The sequence below is a fragment of the Suricata suricatta genome, chromosome 3 (assembly GCF_006229205.1).
Source record: "Suricata suricatta isolate VVHF042 chromosome 3, meerkat_22Aug2017_6uvM2_HiC, whole genome shotgun sequence".
Lineage (NCBI taxonomy): Eukaryota > Metazoa > Chordata > Mammalia > Carnivora > Herpestidae > Suricata > Suricata suricatta.
This window is the reverse complement of record NC_043702.1, coordinates 60,051,984-60,069,710: the sequence shown is the minus strand read 5'-3', so window position 1 is coordinate 60,069,710 and position 17,727 is coordinate 60,051,984. Positions and strand designations below refer to the sequence as shown.

The 17,727-nt window shown below is 34.7% G+C and overlaps 1 protein-coding gene across 6 annotated transcripts in view; it reads left to right on the top strand.

The window, feature by feature from the left end:
• Nucleotides 1–17,727, top strand: part of UBR3 (ubiquitin protein ligase E3 component n-recognin 3) — a 225,109-nt gene that overhangs the window by 99,080 nt on the left and 108,302 nt on the right. For all 6 annotated transcript variants that reach the window (XM_029934409.1, XM_029934405.1, XM_029934408.1 and 3 more), the window contains exons 19-21: nucleotides 841–937; nucleotides 13,640–13,781; nucleotides 17,319–17,423. In XM_029934409.1, coding sequence (XP_029790269.1) covers nucleotides 841–937; nucleotides 13,640–13,781; nucleotides 17,319–17,423 — 344 coding nt within the window. The remainder of the gene's footprint in view (nucleotides 1–840; nucleotides 938–13,639; nucleotides 13,782–17,318; nucleotides 17,424–17,727) is intronic.

Sequence of the window (17,727 nt, the reverse complement as noted above, 5' to 3'; positions counted from 1 at the left end):
CTAGAATGCGATGGGAAAAGGCCATGTAGGAAGGATAACACTCGCAAGGCTGTGGTTTCCGAGGTTACTGTTCTCGGGCCATGCTGCAGACTTGCCACATCGAACTGCCATCTCTATTACTGTAGACACAGTATGCTGTATTTCCTTGGGTGGATTCACTTCTTTAAATTACATCTCACGCTAAGCATGATACGAGATCATGGGTTTTATATGCAGTATGCAGTTTCTTAATACATGTTACTGTAATTGTACAATTGTTAAAGTAAAAGCTTCGTACACTTAAAATCATTTTGTCTACCACCACTTGTTCACATACCACATATGGGGTAATGGTTCCTAACTATGAAGAAGGTAAGCAGATCAGTGATCACTTTTAGCAAAAGAACAGAAAATCTTTTACAAACCAAAAATACTACAAAGTAAGACTCCTGGAAATCAATAGCTCATTAATTTTTAATCTAATTTTCACATTTTTATCTCTGAATGTTTTCAGATTTGTTAATGTGTTTTGTTTCTTACATTCTATTGGCACTTTACAAAAAAATATGAATTAAACTTTTATGGTGAAGCATTATTACACTGTAATACTTTTTATTACATTATAATACTTTTTGCTCACTAGTTCTTACTGAACTTAAAAGAACATTCATAATGATGAAATTATGATTTTTAAGACTTAGAAAAGTAGTCATGATATCAACCTTATTAAAGCAAATATGTGATCAAATTAAACTATCCCATCTTATAAACTTAAAATATACTTAAGCGTAATTAGTCATTAGAGATTGACTTTGTTCCTAAGAAGTCGGTGTTTTGTTTCTACTTTCTTTTGAATAATAGCTGAAGTCTGGGATCAGGAGTTTGACCCCGTCATGGTCATTCTTCGAACAGTTTACCGTAGAGACGTGCAGTCTGCAATGGACAGATACACAGCATTGTAAGTCTGTTATACTAGTATAATAATGCGTATGTTGTATTTATGTAGAAAAATCTCAGTTATAACGCAAACGTGATGTGCAGTGATTAAAATATACTTTCAATGTTTAGAGAGAAAATAATATTTTAAGATTAAAAAAAAGTTTGCCATATATTATGTTCTCAAGATCTTGATCCAAAATCAAGTATTATAAATGTCACAAACAGACATAAAAAATAACAAGTTTATTTAGTTGCTGTCTGTCCAGTGGATTGCAAAACTTGATTTTGTGTTGTTCTGCTTTCACACCAGTAGAGGAGGCACAAGTTAAGAGAATAAAATTGTCTGATATCAGATGATGGGTATCTACAAGAAGTGTGGTAATGTTGCTGTGTTTTTCACAACTGGGAAAATAGCCAAAGCAAAATGAATTTTATTTGTAAACATTTAACAGAGTGGTTTAACATGTTGATGACTGCAGAAAAAAGTTTTGAAGAATATCTTTTTAATGAAGTATTCGTTTTTGTTTGTTGTTGTTAAGACTATTTTTTAGTGTGTTGTTTCTACCTATTTTTAAACCTTAATATTATATTGCTGAACATCATATAATACTATGTTTTATCTGTGCTTTTCTACAGCATATGTTAAATATTTTAAAAACAAATTTTAAATGATACAAATATCTTTGATCTTGAGAAAGTGTTTGTCTGTCTGGGTGTAAGTGTAGATATTAGGTATAATTGAAACTTCTTTTTTGCCAAGACCGTGTTGTAATACATATATGTTGAATTTATGATCCATCAGAGAATCATCTGCAGGAAGTTTGTAATGTAGAATTTTAGCATGCCCTTCCTACCCCATAGAAATAAAAAACAAAAACAAAGCCTAGTTCAGACATCAGCATCTCTGTTTACCTTTCTCTAAAACCCTTTGAGAGGTAGTCTGAGGTTTTCCATACTCTGGTTTCTTAACAACCTCTTTTTACGTTTTTTAAATATGGTTTTGTAACTATTTGTTTATTTGTAGACTTTTACTAGACTCTTAGTTCCTTGAGGGAAGATGTTTTTGTCTTTCCTTTTACATCTTTAGTACCTATTTCAGTGATGCACATAGTAGGCATTCAGAATATATTTGTTGAGGGGCACCTGGGTGGCTCAGCCAGTTGAGCGTCCAGCTTTGGCTCAGGTCATGATCTCATGGTTCGTGGGTTCGAACCCCGCATCAGGCTCTGTGCTGACAGCTAGCTCAGAGCCTGGAGCCTGTTTCAAATTCTGTGTCTCCCTCTCTCTCTGACCCTCCCCTGCTGGTGCTGTCTCTGTCTTTCAAAAATAAATAAAAAACAAAAAAAAATTTAAAAATAAGAATATAATTGTGGAATAAATAAATTGGAGTAGTTCATATTGAAAAAAGATGGACAGGAGGAATTATTTGCATGGAAAACCTAATGTGACATAAACATCGTGGTCTTAAGTGGGTCTGCCTTTTTTCAGGAGGTGGTAGTGGTGGCTAGTCACTTGGATATATAAAAATTATATATGGTAAATTTTATTGCATTTTTTTTTACCTTTGTATTATTAAATAGGAATTTGGACCAAGATTGGGCTGAAACTTTCAAAGTTTTCAGGGAGCCATTATAAATACTTAATGTAATCAGTGTAAAAGGAAAATTTTGTTAACAGTACATATTTATTGAATGCTTGTTATACGTCAGGCACTCTGTAAAGCAAACAGCATCGTAGTCTTTATTTTTCACAGAGCAGACCTAATTGATCTCTGAGCAGTTAATTGCCTTCATTTAGAACCAGTGGTTCTCAACCAGTAGCGATTTTTATCTTCCAAGGGACATCTGGCATTGTCTGAAGACTTGGAGGGTGTTACTGACATCTAGTAGAGGCTAGATCTGTCCCCCTCAACACAGAATTATCTGGGACCAGATATCATTAGTGTCAAGACTGAGAAATCTGGTTTATACCCATACTGACGTAAAGGTATCTTTCTCTGTTTTTCTGGTATCTTGTGTCTTGCAATCTATTTTGTGTTATTAGTTGCTTAGAACCAGACCGTAGTTTGATTTATACCCACTTCACATAGTCATAGAAAATCGTATCTTCAGATCTATTTTTAAAAATATTTTATTATTTTTTAAGTATAGTTTATTGTCAAATTGGTTTCCATACAACACCCAGTGCTCATCCCAACAAGTGCCCTCCTCCATGCCCATCACTGATTTCCCCCCTCCCCCAACCCCATCAATCCTGTTTGTTCTCAGTATTTAAGAGTCTCTTCATGGTTTGCCTCCTTCCCTCTCTAACTATTTTTCCCCCTTCCCCTCCCCCATGGTCCTCTGTTAAATTTCTCCTGTTCCACATATTAATGCAAACATATGGTATCTGTCCTTCACTGCCTGACTTATTTCACTTAGCATGACACCCTCTAGTTCCATCCATGTTGTTATAAATGGCCAGATTTCATTCTTTCTCATCGCCATGCAGTATTCCATGGTATATATAAACCACATCTTCTTGATCTATTTGTCAGTTGATGGACATTTAGGCTGTTTCCATGATTTGGCTATTGTTGAAAGTGCCGCTATGAACATTGGGGTACATGTGCCCCTGTGGTGTCCTGCCCCGGCCAGCAGGGCGGAAAAGCCTCGCGGGTTCTTTTCCTGAGGGAGGGAGAGAAAACAGGGCAGGAGAGGGGAGATGCAGAGAGTGAAGACAGCACTCGGTTTCCGATCAAGCCTCTGCCTCTTTATTCTCCTTCTTCTTCTTCTTCTTATTAAGAAAATAATTCCTCTTACATAGAATTTTGGGGCAGGGAACTGCCCCGGGTCGGTTGTCAGGTAAACAGAGTCAAATGCATATTAAAAGAAGCGCCCAGACTTGCCTCTGCAATGCTGGGGAGGGGAAGCTTGACGCTGCATACCAGAATGCAGGTTTGATCTTTTGTGCACCTTGGCCAAATCTACGTCTGGCGCAGCAAGACAGTCGCCAAATTATTTTGACCAGGAAATGGCAATCTCCAGCCTCCAGATGCAAATCTTGTTTACTGGTTCACTCCCTGGAGAGTGATAATCCTTGCCTGAGGCAGCCAGGAAACTTGGCTCCACATGCCTCTATGCATCAGCACTCCCGTATCCCTTGGATAAATTTCTATCAGTGCTATTGCTGGGTCATAGGGGAGTTCTGTTATTAAGAGGGTGCCTGTTTCTCCATATCCTTGCCAGCATCTATAGTCTCCTGATTTGTTCATTTTAGCCACTCTTCAGAGCTATTTTTATTAATTTTTTCTCCTTCCTGTTTTGTTCTCCATTTTCTTTTCTAATTCTCTCACATCCCCCATTGGACTTTTGAGTTCCTTCCTGTAGAATATCTTTATAATTTCTTAGAAATTTCTGAAGTGCAGTGGTGTTTCTTGGCAGTTTGAAAATCTTTGTTTAAAAATTTTTTAAATGTTTTTTTAATTATTTTTGAGAGAGAGTGAGAGAGACATGGCGTGAGCAGGGGAGGGTCAGAGAGAGAGAGGGAGACACAGCCTCCGAAGACAGGCTCCAGGCTCTGAGCTAGATTATCAGCAGGGCTCGAACCCACAACCATGAGATCATGACCTGAGCCGAAGCCGGATGCTCAACCAATTGAGCCACCCAGGCACCCCAGGAAAATCTTTGTTTTAAAAGAAATGTATATTTATTAATTTTATTAATTTTTTAAATGTTTATTTTTGAGAGAGAGAGAGACAGAGGTGAGCAGGAGGGGCAGAGAGAGAGGGAGACACAGAATCCGAAGCAGGCTCCCGGCTCTGAACTGTCAGCACAGAGTCCACCCCGGGGCTCAAATTCACAAACTGTGAGATCATGACCTGAGCTTAAGTTGGATGCTTAACTGGCTGAGCCACCCAGGCGCCCCAAGGAATGTGTATATAAATAAAGCAATAATAACAGATAACAAATAAATATACTCTATAGCTTCAGACTAAAACTTTTAAATCACTTTAAGTTAATCTTTGAAATTTTATGTATAAACTATTCATCTCATAACATTTTGTGTGCTTAAATATCATACCCATGAATAAGTATATTAGTTTTTATGTAAACCTTCATTTTGTTTTGAAATTTATTTTCTATGGGAAATAATAGCATCTACTTTCTTTATGTGATATCTTCTGTTTGCTGTATATTTGACTGTATAGTTGACTGTTTCAGTTCTGACTAGAGCACGATGGGAAATAACCCTAAATGGTAGGACCTCCTGGTCATTTTCATTTTCTTTCACTTTTAAGGGATAAGAAGTGGCTAAACTGATTTTATTGAGTGTGATCCTTTTTTATTTGCAAGAAGGCAATAGAAAGTCCTTGTGAAGAATTATGGTGAAAAATGATTGGATAAATTAACACTATGATGTCTTTAAAATCAAGCTTGTTGTTAGACCCTTTGTAGGCAGTCAATAATTGCTAAATTAATGAAAAATAAATTTCTTTAAATTTTTGTGCTGAGTGTTTAGGTGAAAACAAGACATTTGCTGTATGTAATGTTTGGGTATTTAGGATCTTAGGATCTTATTGCCAGAAAAGGCCTTGAAGATCTACTTATCCAGGTCCCATCAAAGTGTCTCTGGGGACCATCACTGGAAGAGCAGGTTGGACAACAGCAAGAGAAGGCCTAAAGATAACGGAGGTGGCTCATACTGCTTTCCTCCCTCCTTTCCAAATACCCCTTAGTGGGCAGTTCAGCTTTTAAAAGGAAAACAAAAACAAGACTACAACAACACCAACACAAACACAAACCCAACAGTTGGAAAACCATCGACATTATATTTTATGTCTGAGAACATTGTGGCCCAGAGAAGTTCAGTGAAAATGCTTGTTAATGGCAGTGTTGGCCTATTGGCTAGGCCTTTTCCAACCCACAAATGTGATTTTTATACAGTGACTGTTTTAAATTCAGCTGGAAAGGAAGTTTTTTCAACTATAATTTTTGATAATTCTGTTGCTTCCTATCTCCCATCTTGAAGGTTAATGACTGCTGGCCCATGTTTGAAAGTATGATGTATGAGTTTATATACATACCATTTTTGCCTCAACCTAGTCAATAATTAGGTGTTGATTTGAGTCACTTGAAAATTTTTGCTGTCGTGTAGCTTTTCATTTGCATTATTCTATTAGTGCTTTTGAAAAGAGCAGTCAAAATGATGTATTACCTGCTGTCTTGAACAAATATATAACCTTTGTTTTGGAATACTTTATTAATCTAGGTGCTAGGGGCATATTTAGGGGCTAGCAAACAAAGAAACAAAATGAACACTAAAAATGCTTATCTACACTAAATGGAATAGAATAGTTGAAATATTCTATCATATGCTATTGGGACTGTTTTGAAAATTATGCTTATAAATAGCTACTATAGTATTATATAGAAACCAGCTTTTTTTTTTTTTAAGCAAATTTAGTTTTATGTTCTTATCTTGAATTGTAGATGCAACTCATTTCTCTGGTATATTAATGATAGTTTTTTAGTTTTTAGCCCCCGCCCCTTACATAATACCTGTTTATTCTTTGAGTTTTCTGTTGTTTGCTGTCCGGCTCCATTGTTAGGAGCATTCTTCACATGTCTGATAACTCTAGCTGCTCATGATAAAGAGCTCGGAATACCTTGGCGTACCTTGTAGATCTCGGGCTTTAATGTAGGGTGATTTGAGCAAGCAGATGTGTTGAGAACCTTTATGTTAGTCTCTTTAGAACTTTTTCATTGGTCTGGAAACAGTCCTCAGAGAAGTATTTTTGTATATTGCCCAGAAGGCAGTGGTCTGGCTGCCATTATTCTGTGAACTGAATGGGGGAGACGAAGCCTTGGCTCTGAGTCAACATGTATACTGTGACTGTAATTCCTCATCCTCCTTCCCTTAGCTGTGCTTGTGTTTCACCTTCTCCCGAGATGAATTTTCTAGCCAGAATTCTGTTGGGAATTCTGAGTGGGAGAGAAGCACTTCTGTCTCCCGACATCCAGTTACTGAGGTCCCAGGTGCTGTCAGTTTCTGACTTTTTGAGGGCTCTGCAGTGTTACTTGGGTTGATTCTCAGCTTGTCCAGTTGCCTTCTTGAGATTCGGCTTACTTAGGTCTACTAGATGAGTTACCATGTGTTCATTTCCTTTCCAATTAACATTTTGCATTTTTTTTCTTTTCTGAATTTCCCCATCTTTGTGGTTTTCATCCTTTAAAAAAATACCATTACCATAGTTCTGTTGGAGTTCTGGGTGCAAGTAAAATTAAATACTTATGTTCATTCTTTCATTTTAACTTCAAGTGCTGAATGTGTAATTCACTTTAGTTTGCATTCTCCGGATTACAAGGTGAGGTTGAGCTTTAAAAAAACATAGTAATTTCTCTTCATGTTTCTTGCTCTGAGAACTGTGTATACATAATTCTTTGCCAGTTTTTCTTTTAGGTTTTCTAAAGTTTATTCAGCCTCAAGTTTTCCTTTTAAAGTTAGATCTCTAACCCACCTGGAAATGATTTTGTTTGTGGAGTGAAGTAGTGATTTGTTTATTTTCTTCCCCCTATAGAAAACCAGTTGCTTTAGGATCATTTATTGAACAATTCATTCCTTTGTCACTGATTTATAGTATGCTAATTCTGTCATATAGACTTGATCCTCATTATTTGCAAAGTTGGCTACTTGCTAAAGTTCAAACCCCAAATTAATACTTAAAGCTTTCTCCTGGGTATTTGCAGGTATGCACGGACATGCAGAGGACACCTACCTGAGGCTGAACAGGGCGAAGTTCTGTCCTCTTGTGTCAGCTCTCATACTTTAAACAAGTGTCCTTCTTGTGGTGTATTTAGAGCAGTTTTTGCATTTTTCCTTTGTGTTTGTGATTTTACTATTGAAAATGGTCCCCAAACGTAGTGCTGAAGTACTGTCTGGTATTCCTAGAGGCAAGAAGGCTTTGATGTGCCTTACAGAGAAAATTCGTTGTTAGATTAATCTTCATTCAGTCACAAGTTATAATGCTGTTGGCTAAGAGTTCAGTGGTAATGAATCAGTAATGTGGTACATCCAGAAAAAGGTAGAGGAAATTCACTGATCTGTATATGGGATCATTCCAGAAAGTGCTAAAATAACAACTGTAGTGTGTAATGAAGCACTGGAAAAGCTGAAAAGCTAAATTTGTGGACTCATGAGATGGTGACTGACAAAAGAGTGTAGTGGATAACATTGTTGTGAGGCTGCAAGCCAAAGAAATTACTGTCCTGTGTAGCAAGGGACAGAAAAAAGGTAAACCCTACTTTGCTAGTGCTGGCTGGCTTGTATGTTTCAAAAGGTAATATACTGTGAAAAATGTTAAATTTGCAGGTAAGGCAGCTTCTGTAGATCATGAGGTGGAAGAATTTTAAAAATACTTGCTAAGAGTTCTGCAGAAAAGGGTTATGTTCAAAGCAGGTTTTCAGTGTTGATGGGACCGTCTTGATTTACAAGGACATTGGCATATATACTGCAAATTGGATTTTGATTGACAAAAATGACCCCTGATTTGTAGGAGCCTAATTCTCTATTTCTCCTAGGAAGAGTAATTCAGTTCAGGTGTTTGCGGTGACTTTATAGAGCTAACTACTGTGAATAAAGGCAGTTGACTAGTATCATGTATATAGATCCATTTCTCTTCTGTTTATTCTGTAAACTAATACTATCACAGATATTGTTTCTTTCCTTCCTCCTCCTCCTCCTCCTCCTCCTCCTCCTCCTCCTCTTCCCCCACTTCCTCTTCCACCTCCTCCTACTCTTCTCCTCCTCCTTCTCTCTTCTATTTATAAGTTATTTATTTTTGGCCCTTTGCCTAGAATTTTATGATGATCATATCAAATTTAATGATGAAACATGTTGGATTTTGATTGAAATTGTGCTGAGGGAAATTATCTAGATCATCTCTTTTTTAAATTTTTATTTTAATTCCAGTTAGTTAATGTACAGTGTTTTAATAGTTTCAGGTATAGAATATAGTGACTCAGCAGTTCATATATTACTTGGTGCTCATCCACAGCAAGTGCTCTCCTGAATCCCCAGTCACCTATTTAACCCATGCCCCCGTCCACCTCCCCTCTGGAAACCATCGGTTTATCAGTTTGTTCTCTGTTATTAAGAGTCTGTTTCTTGTGTTGTCTCTCTTTCTTACTTGTTTCCCCTTTGCTTGTTTTGTTTCTTAAATTCCACATATGAGTGAAATCATATGGTATTTGTCCCTCTCTGACTGACTTATTTCACTAAGCATTATGCTCTCTGGCTCCATCTGTGTCATTGCAAATGGCAAGATTTCATTCTTTTTTTATGGATATGTAATATTCTATTGTATATGCATACCGCATCTTCTTTAGCCATTCATTAGTCAGTAGAAATGCCATTCTAACAGTAGTATGTTTTCCCACGTATGAACATAGTGTGTATCTCCTTTTATTTAGGACATCTTAAATTTCTTTCAATAAAATTGAAAAAATTTTGACTATCTTTTGTTAGATTCATTCAGAATTATAATTTTTATAGATATATGCTATATTTCCTATAATTATAGTTTCTTTTTGTTCTAATGAATAAGAATGCAATTGATTTGGGAGCTCTTATTTGTTGTAATAATTTGTAGCTTTTTAAAGATTTTCTATGTGGACCATTAACTAATCTGGGAATAATGGTGATTTTGTTTGTTTTTTACATACTCTCTTGTCTTTGGTGACTAGAGTCTCAACTATAGTACATAATAATAGCAGCAATGAAAAGCATTCTTGTCTTGTTCCTAACACTCTCCATGTGTCGCCATTATAATGTTTACTTTATTATACTTTATTATAATGTTTACTTTAGTGCTTTTGTGGCTACCCATTATCAGATTGAGGAAATTATTTTTATTGCAAGCCTCCTAGGAATTTTTATTATGATTGAGTTTTTAATTTTACTAAGTGATTTTCTTGCATCTCTGTAGATGATGGTATACAATCCAAATATCTTTGCATTATTGGAGTAACCCAATCTTGTCGTAATGCACGTGAAAAAAAGTATTGCTTGATATGACTCACTGATTTAAGCATCTTTTCCCCATTATACTCCTTGGAGTATGGTCTTATAAGATAGTCTTTTTTTTTTTTTAAGTTTATTTTTATTTATTTTGAGAGAGAGAGACAGAATCCCAAGCAGTCTCCATGCTGCTAGTACAGAGCCTGACTGATACGGGGCTTTAAACTCATGAACTGTGCCAAAGTCAAGAGTCAAATGCTTAACCTACTGAGCCACCCAGGTGCCCATCTTATAAGATAGTCTTAGAAGTTTTTTAATCATGTTGTTTTCATATTGTTAGTAGGTTATATTAACATCATAGAATTATTTGTGTATCTTTTATCTTTTTGCTCTTTTCTAAAGTTTATGTCAGGAGATGGAGAGTATCTGTTTCTTAAAAACATTTTTTTAAGCAGCTTTATTTAGATATATTTCACCTGCAGTATAGTTCACCATTTAAAAAGTACTATTCAGTTAGTGGTTTTTAGTATATTCCACAGAGTTGGGCCACTATCACCATAATAATTTTAGAAAATTTTTATCACTCTAAGAAGAAACTCCCATTATTCATTAACAATTACTACGCATTTCCCCCAAACCTCCAGTCCTAGGTAACCACTAATCTACCTTCTGTTTCTGTGGATTTACTTGGTTTGGACATTTCATATACATGGAAGTCAATGTGGTCTTTTGTGACTTGCTTCTTTTACTTAACATAATATTTTCAAGGATCATCTACATTCTAGCATGTATCAATACCATTTTTTTTTATTGTCAAGTAATATTCCATTGTGAGGATATCCACTGTTTTTCCATTTATCAGTTAATGTATATTTGGGTTCTTTCCATTTTGGGACTATTATGAATAGTGTTATGAACTATTGTGAATAAAATTTTGTATGGACATATTTAATTTTTCTTGAGTATGTGCCTGTGAGTCAATTTGCTGTGCCTTATGGTAACTCTTTGTTTAATTGTTTAAGAAACTACTAGATTGTTTACCAACGCAGTTTAAGCATTATACATTCCTATCAGCAGTTTATTTGGGTTCCAATTCTTCCTTATCTTTACTAACACTTGTAATCTGGTTTTTTTGATTGTAGCTATCCTTGTGAGTGTGAACTGGTATCTCTATAGTTTTGATTTGCCTTTGCCTGATGGCTAATGATGTTGAGCATATTTTCATTTGTTTATTGGCCATTTGTTTATCTTCTTTGGAGAACTGTCCAGATCCTTTGCCCATTTTTAATTGTATTAGCTTTTTATTATTGAGTTTTAAAAGCTTTTTATATATTATGAATACTAACTTATCAGAAATATGATTTGTAAACATTTTCTATTCTTCTGTGTGTTGTAGCTTGTCTTTTTACTCTTTTGAATATCTTTTGAAGCACAAAAATTCATTTTCATGAAGTTTAATTTATTTTTTCCTTCTGTTACTTGTGCTTTTGGTGTCATATTCATTGCTTAATCCAGGGTTACAAAGACTTATGCTTTTATTCTTCTAAGAGTTTTATAGTTTTAGTTCTTATATTTAAGTCTTTGCTATATTTTGAATTAATTTTACATATGGTCCAACTTCATTCTTATTTATGTTGTTGTTTCTTGAAGTTGATAGAACTTGCTTATTTACCTGGTTCTCGTGTACTTTTTTTTTTTTTAAGTTTTCTTAATGTTTATTTTTGAGAGAGAGAGAGCACAAGCAGGGGAGGGCAGAGAGAGGGAGACACAGAATCTGAAGCAGGCTCCAGGCTCTGAGCTGTCAGCCCAGAGCATGACGCGGGCTTGAACCCACGAACTATGAGATCATGACCTGAGCCTAAGTTGGACGCTTAACTGACTGAGCCACCCAGGCACCCCCCCTCTTTTTTTTTTTTGAAGAAAGTGTAATTTAAAACTGATTCACTTTCTTTAAAGCTGATAGTCTTAGGATTTTTATTCTTTTTTGAGATGGATTGTCAAGCTATATATTTCTAAGAAATACTTTGTCTTAAGTATATAATAAAAAATTGTCTTTGCCTCTTTATTTCTATTATTTATTTGTGTTTGTTGTTACTTATTCTTGACTAGTCTTATCAGAGGACTGCCAGTTTTACTATTTTTTTTTTTAAGAACAAACATTTGATTTTGTTGTTTATTTCCCCCTTGTATTCTACTTTGTTCTTTTTCCTTTATTATATCTTCTCTCAGGTTAATTTGGATTTTTCTCCCTTAGACACTTAGATTTTGACTTTTTACAAAACCACACACATTTAATGCTGGGAATTTCCTTCTAAGCACTGCTTTGGTTGTATCCCATGATTTTTTCTGTATAGTTTAGGTTCTAATTTAAAATTTTCCTATTATGATTATAATTATTTCTGAATTTCTAAGGACATTGTGTTATAAAATGTCTACCTGTCTGAAGTTTTGAGTTATTGTGTACTGGATTTCTAGTTTTATTTGACTTGTGGTTGTGGCCCATATATCCATTCTTTTGGTATTTTTTGAAATTTACTTTCAATCCTAGTATTTTATAAATTTTCATAAATGTTCTACATGCACTTAAAATTATATGTATTCTTTCATTAATTGGGTGTATTTTATTTGCGTTTGGTTCACGCTTGTTAATTATGTTGTTGAAAATCTTCGAAATTCTTACTGATTTATTTTTCTTGGGCTTTCTGTCAGATATATGTTAATATCTTCTATTTTATTGTGTATTTGTCAGTTTCTCTGTAATTTTGTCAGCATTTGCCTTTTATATTTTGAATCTGCCGTGATTTGTATACAAATCAATGTTAGTATCTTCCTGGGGAGGCTGTTCTTCACAGAAGAGACAGACTAGCTCTCTTATATCTCCTAGTGAGTTACCCTTTCATTGAGGGTAAAGCTTTTCAAAGGTGTCAGCTTTATGTGGAATCTCAGTTCCAGTAGCTTGAGATCTGCCTACTTAAGGACTTGAAACCGTCAGTAAACACATATTTAGTACTCGTTGTTAATTCCTTCATCTTTTTCTGGTAACTGGGGAATTTCACTTTCTTTTTTGTGAGTTGAAATCTGCATTAAAAAGATTACATTTTGTATTTTATCCAGGTTTCCCAGGAGTTCCTAAGTGAGAGAATTTTTTGGTTATCTTTTTTTTCACTAGTTTCAACTGGAAATTTCTTTGTTTAGTGGTTTATTTTGTATTCTTTCTGTTTCCTTTTGTTAACATTTCCAATTCTCCCCATTTTTTCAAGTTTTTGGCTCCAGGACTCCCTACTCTTTTTATCTGATATAAAAAGAAAATAGTTATGTTTATTGTGAGAGAATAGATATCTGTTTGGCATTTTTGAGCAATTTGATTAAAAATAGTACTGCATAGGGGTGCGTGGGTGGCTCAGTCGGTTGGGCGTCTGACTTTGGCTTAGGTCATGATCTCATAGTCCATGGGTTCAAGCCCTGCGTCAGGCTCTGTGCTGACAGCTCAGAGCCTGGAGCCTGCTTCTGATTCTATATCTCCCTCTTTCTCTGCCCCTCCCCCACTCATTCTCTGTCTCTGTCTCTCAAAATAAAATAAAGACAAACATTTAAAAATAGTATTGCATAGAAAAATATGATAAAAATTAGTATCTATAAATCACTATTTAAACCATAGTTTAATATTGAATTTATCATCTAATTTTTTTTATCTTCTAATTGTTGTTTTGCTTTCTTTTTACAGTTTAAAACAGAGTGGGAAGTTCCCTGGAAATCCCTGGCCTCCCTATAAGAAAAGGACACCACTCCATCCCAGCTATAAAGGTCTCATGAGACTTTTGCACTGTAAAACTTTACACATTGTGCTATTCACTCTGCTTTACAAGGTACAGTAGTAATTTGAATAGAAAGACTGAGATTAGAACTTATTTCCATATTTTCAAATACGAGTGTTAACATAATATTTGCATAAAGTAACACTTATAAAGCCAAGAGTATTTATATATTAGAGATGTATGAGGATATTTCATAATTATATGTATATGAATTCTAAGTTGAAAACAGAGAAGCTAAACCATTCTTTGTAGGAAACTATTCATCATTCCAGTTTCAGATAGAAATATTTGTTTGTGGCTCCTATACAACAAAAAGTGAAATACTATAAAACGACAAGAGGATGGAATGAACAATAGGGACCAAACAACTACCAGAATCCATTAAAGTGACAAAACTAAGCCATAAGGGCTAGTGGCCCTGTGTTTAGGGTTGTTTTCTTGGCTTTTTCCTCTGATCAGGAATAGGACATGGAGGAATCTGAATTGTTTTCTGTGTGGTATCAGTAAGAATTTGTGTTGGTAAATACCTTTGAAACTAAAAAGATACTTTTACTTTCTTATTACCTAGAATTTGTATTGTTCTTGGGTTTTGTTGTATAAAACAGATTTATTTATATATTAGCTAACATAGGTATGTACTCAGAAATTATATTCATAATATTGTGGAGTGTGTGTGTATACATAACAAGCATTTTATGATTTAATATGAATAAGAGATGAAAGATGAAAGAACTGTATACTTGTGTGTAGATAAAATAAGTATAGGTATCAATGAAGCAACTATAGACGTGATAAACATACAGTTAGATACAAATAAAACCTTTTGTTTCTTATTCCTAATTAGAATTTGAAAAACTAAAATAAATTTTTAGAAAGCATATTTTTATGCAGATTTCCAATTACTATATACACATTTTTTAATTACTTAAGGACATATACAGTGCATTTAGTTAAGGAGACATTGGTTTTATTCCTCAGTGTTTGCTATGTAGTGAAAGAATACTTTTAAATTTGTGTATCCTCCATTCTTTCAGTTCTACCTCTTGACCACTTTTTCATTTTACTTATAAGTTACTCCTGTTAAATTTTAGACATGTGACTTAAATAACATCTTCAAATTGTTTATTTTCATTAATTTCATTAATTTAAATCATTATTCAGTAAAATGATTTAAAATATTCTTTTCTTCAACAAAAAAGATAGATCTTTTTATTAGATACTTATATTTACAGATTTTTTTGGTTGCTAACCTGTACCAAATTTTGTTTTAGGTGCTTTGTATATATTTACTTTGTTTAATTTTAACAAAAATCCTTATGAGTTAAAGTTTTGTTATTCTTACTTTCCAGACATACTTACTGAGTTTTAGAGGTTAAATAACTAGATGATGAAGCTGATTACTGTGATATCAATTAATAAGTAATAGGTCAGTAATTCATATTTTAAAAATTAAGGGAGCCTTACTGCTGTGTTCTTTCAGGTTATATTTTTCAGTCTTTTCATTTGCTTAATGTAAAAAATAGAACTTTCTCAAAAATAGAAAAGCAACGTTTTAGTTGTTACAAGATTATGACAAATTTTTAAAAGTCTCAACTTTATAATAGCTTTTCTGATTTTAGTAATAATAGAAAAACTCTAATTGACGTTGCACTGGCAAGTCAACTTTCTAAGCATCAGTGTCAATAAGTTGTGTCATCTCCTGCCATGTTAAATGCTAAAAAACATTAATATGGAACATGTTAATAAAACTTGTCAGAAAATTATTCTTAGAAAGTCATTTTTTTTCTTAGCAAAGTTACTCATTGGAAGCTGTAAGATATAATGTCATAGGATTTCAAGCCAAAATTTATTTATTTTTTATTTATTTTTAATTTATTTTTTAATGTTTTATTTATTTTTGAGAGAGAGAGAGAGAGACAGCACGAGCAGGGGAGGGGCAGAGAGAGAGGGAGACACAGAATCTGAAGCAGGCTCCAGGCTCTGAGCTAGCTGTCAGCACAGAGCCTGACATGGGGCTCAAACCCACAAACTGTGAGATCATGACCTGAGCTGAAGCCGGACGCTTAACTGACTGAACCACCCAGGTGCCCCAAGCCAAAATTTATTTGAAATTAATTAGTAATGTTTTATTTATCAAGAAGAGGCAGTGTAGTTGGGAGTCTGAAATCTGTTTGGTGTTGCTGATACTAGCTGGATGTGTGACTGAGCCTTGGTTTCCTCTCTGTAAATTAACGGATGAAAAAGGATGACCTGCCGTTGCCTCCCAGCCGTCAGTCCCCTCCTCCCGCTGCTGCTCCTCTCACCATCTGCACCACCTGCGTACTGTTTGTTGGACACCAATTGATACATACTGTACCATACAAATTACAGTTGTTAACTTCTGTAATCCTCAAAACAGTTCTGGTCTATTGTTCTAGTTTTAAAGATGAGAAAACTAAGGCCAGAATCTGTTGCTCAAGGTCAAATAGTAGGTATATACAGAATTTGTATAAAACAGGTTTTTAAAAAGTCCTCACCACTGTGCCACACAAAAGATGAACAGAAAAGCCTTCTCAGTAGTCAAAATAAACATTAGAAAGGCAGTGAACTGAAAGTCTTTTTATTTTTTACTCAGAATAAATTATCTGTTAAGTGATTAAGTCTATTTTTTAAGCCTTTCAGCCTTTTGGGCAGTTTCTATGAGGCCCCTCCTAGAATGTCCTCTTTTGGACTCTGTATAATCTCACCTGCAGCTGACAAGGCCACTCCTCGAACAACCTCTTCCTCTTACGCCTTCCATCGTGTGGCTAGATTGCTTTCTTGGAATAAGGACAACATGATGGCTGCCCAGCCATTTTTTTCCTTAGGTATTTTAGGTAACTTCTGGTTAGTAGTTTGTTGTGTCATATTGAATGAGTGATGTAGGTTGGCCCTGAAATCCTGCGTAAGATGTTTAGCTTGCAATGTATAATCCATATAAGGTCAGATTTATAGATGTTTCCTCAGATAAGCCTCTTTTTTAATGGGTTGCATCTCTTTTTGCTTTCTCACCCATAAACCAAAGACTAACACATACATTTACTCAACCTCAAAAAATACTCGGGCTGAAAACATTAATTTTAGAAATATTTTAAGAACATTAATATTCTGTAAACATTTATTTTCCTCCCAGTTATATGCCAGGTGCTATGCCAAACACGTTTGCATGAATTATCCTATTTAGTACACTTATTTATCTGATATTTTTGTCATCAGAAAAGAACATCAGCAAATGAGGGTGTGAAATATTTTTGTTAAATTATTTTATAGATACTACTATATTTATAATAATGGATTTAATAGACTACTTATTATGTTACCATTAGGAATCAGTGAACCGGTTTTTCTAGGTACTGCTTAAAAGACTGTGTGATCTTGAAAAGGAACCTATTTTTTTGGTTTTAGTTTGTCTTTTTCACCAAGGTGTAGCTTTACTTACTTTCTGATCATGTGGTGTATTTATTTAAATATGTATGATTATGTTATTTTTATCTATCATAAAATATTTTGGATACTTAAAGATAATTTTGTGGAAAAAGTAATTATGAGGCATTTTTTCCCTTTTTAAAGATTTTGATGGATCATCAAAATCTGTCAGAACACGTACTCTGCATGGTTTTATATCTGATTGAATTAGGACTTGAAAATTCAGCTGAAGAGGAATCAGATGAAGAGGTAAGTAAGTGTCTTTTATTTTTAAATACTAAAGTTATGAAATGCCTTAACAAAGGTAGTATGTTATCTTGAAATGTATTTATGGATTCATCATACTAATTAGCTATTCTTAAGAACTACTGTAAAAGGCCCTTTTTGATTTTTTTTAAGTTTTTAAAAATTTATTTTGAGAGAGACAGGGACAACATGAAGGGAGGGGTAGAGCGAGAGGGAGACCGAGGATCCCAAGCAGGCTCTGCACTGTGGATACAGCTCCATGTGGGACTCGTGAACCACGAGATCATGACCTGATCTGAAACCAAGA